At 34.3% G+C, this 11471-nt stretch overlaps 1 protein-coding gene across 1 annotated transcript in view; it reads left to right on the top strand.

Moving 5' to 3' along the window:
* The first annotated feature begins 1037 nt into the window (after positions 1-1037).
* Positions 1038-11471, top strand: part of LOC135693121 (uncharacterized) — a 33229-nt gene continuing 22795 nt past the window's right edge. The window contains exons 1-8 of the mRNA XM_065211509.2: positions 1038-2138; positions 2638-2680; positions 3370-3494; positions 3995-4046; positions 4531-4568; positions 5341-5399; positions 7780-7805; positions 9697-9992. Of these exons, the coding sequence (XP_065067581.2) occupies positions 1522-2138; positions 2638-2680; positions 3370-3494; positions 3995-4046; positions 4531-4568; positions 5341-5399; positions 7780-7805; positions 9697-9992 (1256 nt within the window). The 5' untranslated portion in view covers positions 1038-1521. The remainder of the gene's footprint in view (positions 2139-2637; positions 2681-3369; positions 3495-3994; positions 4047-4530; positions 4569-5340; positions 5400-7779; positions 7806-9696; positions 9993-11471) is intronic.

The raw sequence follows: 11471 nt of genomic DNA, 5'->3' as shown, positions 1-11471 counted from the left end.
AAATTGATATACATGCATCAAAGCTCAAATTCGCTAAAAGAATCATCTGTTTTGTCATCAAAAGACATGAAGCCAGGCCCAGGCACTAGGTTGGTCAGACACGGATTTAAAATGAGATTACACAAGTTTTAAATTCTATTAAAATATCGGCAGGATTTTTTCATCCTGATGCGCTCAATCTTTAAAACTTTGGGAAAACTTTAACCACGACGCCCCCTGAGCATCTTGTTTTGCTCGTTCTCTTTCTCGCTGTTCTTATCGTTTTATTCTTCTGTTGTTGTTGATAAAATGAAATACTGTGACAATCTTCTTTCATTATAGCCCGAAATTGCAATAAAGCAATTTGAAATAAAGCAATTTCACTCCATCCCCCTCCCTCTCTCTCCGCCCAGATTTCCCAAAATATTTGCATTCAATAGAAATAGTAATGTGTTTTTCCGTTGAATTGTCATGCTTCAAATTCTTTATCTTCCTGACCCTGCTAGGTTTCTTTTTGAAATTGCATTTTCATCGATCTTGTTGTCAATTCTTCAAATCAACACAGACCTTTCATTTTATTTAGAAGCAAGGAGACAATGACGTTATACGACAAACTTTCCTTAAACAAAGGGTTCTTGTTGTTTAAAGCTGAACTTTTGAATTGATTTAAAGCTGGAAAGATTTGAATTGATATTGTATGCATCCGCGAATTGTAAAACGTTGTTCAAAATTGCGTTTTGCAGAAGTTCAGCCTCAGCTTGTTCTTAATTTGTTCTTAACTTTTGACCAGTTTTGAGGCTTGTGTTCTTATAAAATTGTTCTTATTAAAAAAGAGTGTAATGGAATGGAGTATTGTTCCAAGAAGATTTAGCATCACAGAAATCCCATTTCCTGGTACCACATTGCAATGTACACATTGCAGTGTTTCGTACTAAAGATTGTTATATTTTGCGACTTGCCGTTAACCATACTGGTGAACATTTGACACAGATTTTCTTTCTCCTTTGGAGAGAATATTTCCCCCTGCGAAGGTCTCTTTGAAAAGATGACTTGTTGTTTTGTCCCATGTGACTTTACATCAAACAAAGAAGTTCAAATACAGCCAGTTTTTGTTATGGAAACTTGACGCGTTCGTGTGTTCCCGTAGCGAATTCAACGTGGACATTGTGTTTTAAAAAGCTTTTCAAACTCGCCTCTGTTGTTAACAACGTATGTGACAGATGTAATAAGAATTGATGTGTATCGTTTGACTTGTTGTAACTGCAAATAGCGTCTCCTTTTTGAAACTGGCGGTTATAACCGCACTGACTATCCACTACAAGGAATTTCAAGGATTTGAAGTGCAAGCAAACAGTTGAAAGACGAAAGGAGATTTGATTTGATGATCAATATTCAAGGGCATCGTTAATAATTTATTTTTGTGTATAAAAGAGGCATGTGCGTCGGTCAAAAACGTGGCCTACCATCGGATCAAGAGAATGAAGATCAGATTAAATCAAGACAGCTTTGAGTTGATTTTAGAATTTATGATGATAAGCCAAGATGGAAGACAGCGATGATGGTAACATAACAATATCCAGTAAGGCTAGCTCTGGGAAATCGGAGCAGATAAGGAGCCTAAATGACCGTCTACTTCGAGAGTCGTTTACACGACGAGAGGCTGATGAGCTATATGAGAAACTGCAGTCTGAGTACGACCTTCTGCTTGCTAAACATGCCCAGGCAGAAAATACGATCGATCAGTTGCGTATCGCAGCGAGAGTCGATCTCTTCTCTAATGGCCCGATACCTCACCAGGCAATGCCATTAGAAATCGTTGAATTTAAATTGACACCACAACCAATATCAATATCATCCCCGGAAAAAGCTGTAATTAACTGGCCTCATCAAACGGCTGAAATTGGAGTCGGTGTCCAAGATGGTGCCCCTCAATCGCCTAACTCTGAGGGTAAATTCAATTCAAATTTTATTCACCGACTAAAAGATCTTCAAAACGACATAGCAGCTTTTCAAAGTGCACTTGCTGATCGCGAACTTTCATTTGAAGACCAGAAAAATTTGTTTAATGCCCTGAAGGACAAACATGATCGTCTGAAGAAACAACTTACAATGGCTAAAGAACAGCCTGGAAAATCTCAAGGAACCTCAACACAAGATAGGTAACTAATTCCAACCTTCCTTTTTTACAAAACAGGCTTTGATAACAATTATCAAAAACAATCAATAATTTGCAATCTCATCAACAAACTTATGTACGACTTTATTCTGTTTTTTTGTAACTTCCATGAAAAATTTCACTGGATGCATACTGGAAAAAATCAAGCTAATTATATTCAGCTGTCCACTAGTTTTTTGTGTGTAATTTGTATTTTAGTTTATCCTATTTCAGTAGGCTAGACTTATCTTATCTTATACAAAAGTAAACAAACTTTACTAAAAGTCAGAATGTCACTTAAATAAAAATGACAAAAATATAATAGTTAAATAATTACAAATGTAATAATGAGTAATTTGAGTTGTAATAATGAATATTAGATAATATTGAATTATGAATAATGTAGTAGAAGTTAAAATTAAATAATAATCAAAATGTGGCTCTGGCTGGCCTTTGTATTATTACAATTTGTTAACAAAATCTTTGTTTAATTATCATTTTAGGTCTCCAAGCCATTTTGTTGATCCAAATAGTTTAGAAGGAGAGGTAAGAACAAAATAAAAAAAATATATGTTGATGATTGTTATTGATTATATATGAATGTTTCAAAGTATGGTATGGATTTCAATTTTTTCATAAGCTCAAAATATGTTTAAGGTTAATCTAAGCTATGCCTATTGTATTGCGACAAGCATGGAGGCTGATTTAGAACCAAACACTCCACTAAATAAGGTCTTTTGTTTCACTTTACAACAGTGATTACCACATTGATTGTAGTACCAGATGTCCAAGTAATCATTCATTTTGTGCCTGAAACAGTTAATTAAATTTGACATCAAAGTTATTGAAAAGACATGAATTTTTAAATCTTTTTATCTTACCATTGTGTCTTCCTAACTGGTACTATCCAGTTCTTAATAAAGCTTAAGTCTCATGCTAGAATACAACCATGCTTGAACAGGTTGTAATTAAGCTACCATTGAGTTGCTATTTCATCCATCTTGTAGATAAAACATCCTTCAAAATTTTACTAGATTTAACTTATATATATTTGCTGATTGTCAAATCTGATTTTTCTTGCCTCCTTTTGCAATTTCTTTAATTTGTGAACTTTGCCTCCATAGACTATTTTTATTCGGAAAATTTAAAGAAAATTACCTAGTTGGGCTTCCTTGAAATAAAATTTTCTTTAGCATTGGTTGTTCATTTAACTGTGTATTCTTCTCATTTCATAGCTTTACAGACTTGAACTCAGACTTGCAGAAGTATGTGATGATATTGGTGATCAGCTCTTTTCAAATAAACAAAATGATGGGGCATTAGAGCAGGCTTTAAGAGACGACTTTAACCGAATGAGGCTGTAAGTAAATCTTTGGAAAAACCAAATTTATTTAAGTGACTATATACGTTTTTTGTACTCTGTAATTCAATCAAATTTCAGGACTTTTCAACAAGTTTTTTAATTCTGTTGCATTTTACTTAATAAACTTTTCTACAGGGTATATCTTTGGAAAACAGTGCCCACACTGCACTCACTCCAAAGGCCAAGTTAGAGTCATATCGTAAATGTGCTTCTGTAAATATGCCCTAAAAAGTGTGCATGTACGCAATACCCACAACTATTTAGTTCTTCCTTTAAGCTATTTAAAATACAAAATTAAATTTGTCATTCTATAAACATTGTTTTGTTACTGATAATGTTTTATTGTAATTTTCATTTAACTTGTGCCTTTGTTTAACAACTTCATAGATTTATTAATAAAATATGTACAAAGGTGTGTGCTATTTAGTTTTTCAAATAAAACTTTGCTTATACCAAGCATACTTGTTGATGCTCAGAGTTTGATATTATTTTTCTAGGGGATCTCAGGCCTCTGATGTTGGCAGGCAGAGAACTTTGTCTGATCATAATGTAAGCAATTTCATCTATTTTTTTCTTGGATTTCACTCTATATACACTTGAAATTCTTTATCTTATCACCAGCGCTTTTGTTATATAAATGTATATAACAAAAGCGCTGGTGATTAGATAAAGAATTTCAAGTGTATATAGAGTGAAATCCAAGAAAGAAATCCTTCCAAATAATGGCATAAAGCTTGAAAATCGCAGCTCCAACTTAAAACTGCCCTGTTCTACTCACTTAGTAGATTATAATCTCGACAACTCTTTAAATTATATTTGAAGTTTTATTTATATATTGTGTCATGCCTTTTTTGTCAATAGCTAAGTTGTCATCCTTATAATAATTTGACTGGAACAAAAAAGTTTTCCTAACTGGTTTGCCAGCATCTATCTTATCTTAATCTATCTTAAACCAGTTGTGAGTAATTTATCTCTATTTTATCTATCTTAAAATAGTTAGGAGTAATTTCTAGTTTGACTATGTTTTTTGTAGAAAACAAGCCAAAATGGAGGTCCAATTAATCATATCAGGTAAGTGTTTGTTCCCTTTTGTTGCTTCTCCTTTTGACTTTTGAAAACTAAGTTTCCAATCTCAGGCATTGTCCTAAGAAGAACATGTTTGCACATAATATGTCCGTAATGTTGGTATGGTATGGCCCATCATGCCAGATTGTGTAGGCTTTCAATGGTTTGGCCCTTAAAATTATTTCCTTCCTTTGAGCCATCAATGGGTTAGTGTTTGCTGAATGGTTTTACAAAAAGCTATATAAAAGTTTGTGGAGACATTTTATTTTCGGTTGAAGTGTTTGCCAATGTTAATTATCTAATGCCATACTGGCCAGATAAACAGGAATGTGGTTTCCTCTCATCTAACCACCCAAGCCACACAAGTGAATTATTGTTCTCATTTATCTCTTCCTGAAAATTACAGTTTTTGCATCAATTTAGTTGGGGATAGAGCAATTCATCCTTTTACAGTTTGAAAATTAAAAATTCTTTTTCAACTTTTTTCTTACCTACTGGTAAAATTTCACACACCATGATTTCTAAAGGAAGTTGAATCTGATTGCTATGTTGAATTTAAGTTACATCATTAGGCCTATTATCTATAAACTGAGCTGGGTCCCCCGCCTCATGCATACAGAAGTTTTATGAACCAATTTTATATCGAATATTTCCTCAAGACTGCTTGATGGTGTCCAAAACAAGATCCCAAAGCACGAGAAGCCCTGTACGTATACAACATCAAACACTATATAAAGACTGGTAAACATTAACTTTTATTAATCATCAACTTTTGTAGATCAAGTTCTGACGTAAGTGATAGAGGTCATGGAGGTGGTGCATCCTATGGGCCTGAAGGTAATTGCTTTAATCATTTTCGGATAAATTTCCTCAAAGCGGAACTCTGTTCTGACTTGAGATATTTTATTCATGATAAAATATTTTTTGACGGATCTTTACACCCAGTTTCAAATATTTTGTTTTGGAATTAATGGCCAACATCACCGTAGAAATATTTTCCGGTTTTTACGTGTTACCGAGATGAAGAATAAGTGAAAAGTCATGGATATATTGAGTTAACTGTCGGAAGATTTTTCTCTTCTTTTCAACAAAGACACACCGGACAACGAATTTCAAAGTGATTTACAATTACTTGTTCTTTGTGTGAAAAACTTATCTAATTAAGCGCGTGTGAGGGTTTTGCCTTATTCTTACCTGGTCAGAGGAGCGTCTTGTAATTGAATCTCATAATAAGTAAAAATAGTTTTAAAAAAAAACAAACATTTTAATACATACTAAAGCTTTTGCTATGAGACTTTTCCGAGTATAAACGTAAGAAATTGATCAAAAGTCTGAAAGGAAATATATATACCCAGCTATATATCAAAATAGGCCAATAAGAATCGCAAGCGCATGACCCAATCAGTGAGCACTAAGAGAGGTAAATTAGATAACCCAATCAGTGCCGCTTGCCTGTGGCAGTTATTATGTGTGGAGTCCCAGGGTGATTATCCTTCCTTCAGTTCACTACCCTTCAGTCAATTATCCTTCAGTTTACTTGGGACGCGATCTACTTGGGACCGTTCTTGATAACCGCTTTCCAGAATGTGTTATTTCAGTATAAGTCAAGGGAAAAGTCGCAATTTTTCCTGCTGAGATGAAGTTTAGTCCACAAAGTGCCAAGTTTATCTAAAATTACCATGGATCTGTAACATTTGCAAGCTGAGAGTAAGATTAAACAGGTCTTTACAAAAAAAATTTGCTGTCAATCTTCGTATTGTTTATAGTACAAAAAAGGCCCTTTCACCCATTCAAAAGGATTGCCTTCCTTCCAGCCAAAAGAGCTCTATTTTTATGTGTTTACCTGCCAGTGCGACTCTGGCTATGTAGGACGCACAACTTATGACAGTTGAAAAATGTTGCCTTGATGGGCCAAAGATACAATTATCTTTATTATATTGTTGAAAAGAAAATAATTTAACTGTTCTCTCCGTTTTTAACATTAGGATGTAAGTTTTAATGCTCAAGCTAATTGCAGAGTGAGACAGCCACCGTAATCTTAACCGTAAACCCTTTGGGCTTTTTCGAACGTGGCTGCTTAGATGCTTATACGACATTGGAGGTTAAAAGGAGGGTGACGGCTTAAACAAGGCTGGGGACGTAAACAAAGATACGGGCTTGTATTAGAAATCGTTTGTTTTCAAGCTCAGTTCACTTTGAGAAACGAAATATATTCCTATTGAATTGATGTCGACCACAAAAGCATTGTGAAAACTCTCCCTTTATTTCAGCTTTGAATTTTCCATTGGATATGTGATTTTTCATTGATTGATTCAAATATGTTTGCTACAATGCTCAGATTTATATTGCTTTCATGTATATTGTATTGTCGAGTTTGAAGTTTATCTATGTGAAGATTAAACACAAAGAAATGCGAATGGAACTGCGGCGCACCATTTCAAATAAAATTCGCGTTTTTTTTTTAAATTAAATTCTTTAGCAAGAGTTCTCTGTACAGATTATATGGTTTCCATGGAGACATATTTTCCTCTTATGTATGTTTTTGTTCAGGGAAAGTTAGACAATTTTAAATAGAGATATTTTAAACTATCGATTTGTGACAGTTTCGTTAATGTTTGTTTTGTACATATTTTGGTGTCTGGGTTCATAGCAAACATTTTTTGTCAACAATAAAGCCCCTTCATAATTTTTTGAAATTAAATAATGCAAACACCACCCCCCCCCCCTCTCTTCTGGTTGCCGCAAATAATTTTACAAGATCTATTCTTTCATTATAGTGATTAAATGGTGTCCACAGAATAATCTATCGTAAAAAATTTTGAATTTGGACCATACAAACTAAAAATGATAATTAAAAAATACCACTTTGAAATCGTTGAATCTATTCAAAAAAGATTTAAAAATAGCAGCATTGACACAGGCTCCTTTTCGATCAAATCAACGTAATTTGACTTTTTGGTTAACCAAGCCAAAAAGCATTTGCTCTTTGATAAACTTTTCACTGGCAATATCCGAGCACGAAAACAAAACCTTATTTTATTTGGATGACCGAAATAGATTGAATTGTATGGTGAACTAATGTGGCAAAGGATGGTGATTGCATGTCAAGTTTTGTGGTATTATCCTAGCATTGTTCTTGGTAACAGTAAAAGCATATAATATATGTTCTTCTTGCCTCTTTTCTTCATATTTATTAATGCCAGCATTATTTTTCTAGAATCACTGCATCGAGTCAGGGAGAAGGTACTTTCCTTATGTTTCTTATATCATAAATTGTTTCATTCGCTATAAAAATTCTCTTAGGTTATTTGGCCTACCCTTTTTGTGAAAAGCAGATGGAAGTCTAGCTTTTCCAGAGTCAATTTTGTGCTTGAGACAGCAGCTGATGTTTATTTTGTTTTTGTGGACGGCTGCATCCCTCTCCTTCCGTCTCCCTCGCATTGATCCTAAACTGCTGGCTCAAGTATTGGAAAAGCCTCGGCGCAAAATCAGTCTCTATTATTGTTATGATAAAACTCCAGGCTAAGCAAACGAGTCCTTTTTTATGCTTAAAGGGTGACTACCCAAAGATTGGGTTTTTATCCTCAAGTTGTATAACGACAGTTTAGAGAGACAGTGGAAACTAGGAGAAAAGAAACTTTAAGACACCTAAAAAATCTTTTTGGTGACAGAATTGCAATAGCATGAAACTATCATAAATTTCTGAAAAGTATCTTCCTTTTTCGTTCAAATCTCACTGTTTATGTTTACTTTAGAAAACCAAGCAATCAACGAAACTTGTTTTCACCTACTGTTTATCTAGTGAAATTTGTATTATATAGATCTGTTGCTTTGAATTTTTTTTATTCATCTAATTTTGATACGATATAATTTGGTTATCCTGAGTCCAATTTTTTGAAATAAATTTCAAGATCAAAGTGTCATGTTAATGGAAATATAATTTTTTAATTTACTTTTGGAAACACTGTATCAGTACTTTGCATATGTTGTGCAACAATGGGGAGGGATGAGTAGCTCAACATATAAATGAAACATCTTAGTTCAATTATCTTATGAGACATATCTCCTCTAAACTCATTTTCAACAGTTTTTTGTATGCAATGCTTCTCAAGACGATGCAGATATGCTCCATTATAACAAGTCCCCTCCTAGAAAAATATTTCTAGTGCTTATAACTGTTTTTCTGTTCATTTTTTTTTTGTTTAACCTTGTAAAGCTGCCTGCTAGCTCCCCAACCCTCCCCCCTCGCAATATTTTCTTATGAAAAATCTATTCCCAATAAACCCCTGTTTTTCTAAACAAATCTGAGAACAAAGTTGATCTCTAGGCTAGCTAAAACAGGACGCTGATTGGTTAAAAAACAAAGAACCAATCAAACACGTCTCTTTTTCATTCACGTTACTTTCATTTACGTTACTAAAAAAATTGCAGCAAACTTTCGGACATCATTTGACGTTTACTCTGATGAGTGTCGGACGAAAAGTTCTTCAGTATGCCATGTTTCCGTTATTTCGTCCCATCTTCAAATTTAATTGAAGTTTTGATTCATTTTCACGACTTTATTTGCACTGGACCGTTTCCACGAGTGAAAAATTTCCCATTCTACGTACAGAATTTTTCAGGGTTAAATAATTTTCTCAAACCAATGATCTAATGGCAGTATACTTTTTCAAGCTGTTGATTCAGCCCCATGCACTCCGGGTGTAAGCAGTGCAATTGCTAACTTTTTCGCTCTGAGTGAGACAACCTTCATTTGCTAACAACTTTGAATGATCACCGAAAAGCATCAACATATAGCGAAAAGATCCTTGTTTTTTAAATAAAACGTTGTTCAAATTGCATTTTACAGTAGCTCAGCTTCAGCTTGTTCTTCATTTGTTCCTAATTTTTTACCAGTTTTGAGGCTCGTGTTCTTATAAAATTGTTCTTATAAAGAAGAGTGTATTTCATATCAAACTCTTAAGAGGAATATATATTATATTGTTAGGTCTCTGTATCATTAATATACGTTGCTATGATTCCTAGAGACCTATCAATATAATATTTGTTCCTTTATGCGAAGACCATTTAGCAGTTATCTTCTTTAGTATTTAAAGACACCCGTTACCTATCAACATACTTTCTTCGTCTTTAGAAAGGGATTCTGAGTCCGTCGAATGAGGATTTAGCCGAGTCCGGTTATTATGCTTCTGAATCAATGATACGTGAATCGCCGAAACGAGGTAGCGTAAATATGCCGTTACGCTACCTTACGAGGTCGCGAAGTCCTGAAGCGAAGGATCCAGCCCAAACCTTGGTACGAAGGCACTGGTCACTCAGTGAGTTGGATGCAAATACGGAGTCGATAGTCGAAGTGACTCTCCATTCATCCGATACAGATCGCGCTTCGTTTAGTGGCCATGAAAAAGCCAGACCAGCCAACAAGTCTCGGTAAGTCGTATACCCTACTTTTCGACTCTTATGTTTACTCTATCCTGTATTGTCTCTTGAGCAATGTAAATAGAATGTCAACTTTTTGTCAAATCTTCTTATATGAAGTACTATAGTGACTTCAAGGAGAAAAAGCGTGCTGGGGGGCACTGTAGGGTTTATTTACCAAGAGCAGCTTTCTAATTGAGCGAAAAATCTGCAAATGACGTGAATATTTTCTGAAAGGTCTGTTTTCTGAAATGTTGTTCAATTATTACCCCAAAAATCCAACAAATTTGTGATATCTTCCACATTCAATGGTTATGTTATGAAATGGTGTTTCAAAATGGTCCCATTTCGAGTGGTAAAGAATCTTGGTGACAAACCAGAAAAATAAACTGGATTTTGTGCCAGCCTTGAGTGTATTTACTTTTCAAAATTTGCCTATTTCTCGGTCTCTGCATCATGTACGGTTTTTCAAAAGTGTCCGTATCGTCACGAGCTAGCACAGTATTCAAACTTGACGCGACAGCTCGAGTGTGTCACGTGACATTCGAAAATGTCATTGGCTTCTAACCCCTGTAATGGTTTTTTATTATGATTTGCTTTTTGTGGTAAAGAAAGTTCAACTTAATGACACAGAAACAGTGATGGAACTCGCTCTGAATCCCCAGCCAAATGCTCTCAACATTTCAGTTGAACAACGCTAAACATTTTTCAGTGTGATCTGTCTAAACGGTTCCAACAGTTAGCTCAACATTTCACGGAACATTGACACTTTATCAAGTATGAATAGCTTCCAAAAACAACTTCTTTCTTCCAACAAATGAATTAAATTGTATATCTCGTATTTACTCCATTCTTTTACTCATAAGACGAAGACTTGTTTCTATGGCCAAACTTGAGAATCATTTTTTTTATTTTGTGGTCCAGCCTTTGCGTTTTCTTTTACTGTACTATCTCAATTTATTATTATTATCATTATCATTATTATTATTATCATTATTATTGTTGTTGTTGTTATTATTATTATTGTGTAAGATTTTCTTTATATTTGCATTTAAGTACAATTACCCACCGGGTCACCCAAGTGACCTAAGGTGGATAAAGGTCCGATGAGTCATGATACGAACATTAATTAACAACAAACACAAAATTCGCAAAAAAGTAAAAAAGACGTAAAAAAATTTTTATGAAAAAATAAAAAAGGAAAATGTTATAAAAGTAAATATAATTTATATTTCTAAGTTCCTTTCTTAATCATCCCTAATGCTCCAACAATAACTGGGACCGTGATGGTTTTGAGGTTCCACATCTTTTGGATTTCTATCTCAAGGTCTTTGTATTTACTCAGTTTATCAAATTCTTTTACGGAGATGTTTCGGTCAGTAAGAACCCTCATGTCAATTAAGATGCACATTCTAGTTTTCCTATCCTTTATTATAATGTCTGGGCGATTAGCTTGAATGGTCGGGTCCGTATTCACAGGAAAATCCCTTA

The sequence above is a fragment of the Rhopilema esculentum genome, chromosome 11 (assembly GCF_057945365.1).
Source record: "Rhopilema esculentum isolate cy_ngs chromosome 11, ASM5794536v1, whole genome shotgun sequence".
NCBI lineage: Eukaryota > Metazoa > Cnidaria > Scyphozoa > Rhizostomeae > Rhizostomatidae > Rhopilema > Rhopilema esculentum.
The sequence above is the reverse complement of the archived record's forward strand: the minus strand, read 5'-3'. Positions and strand labels throughout refer to the sequence as shown.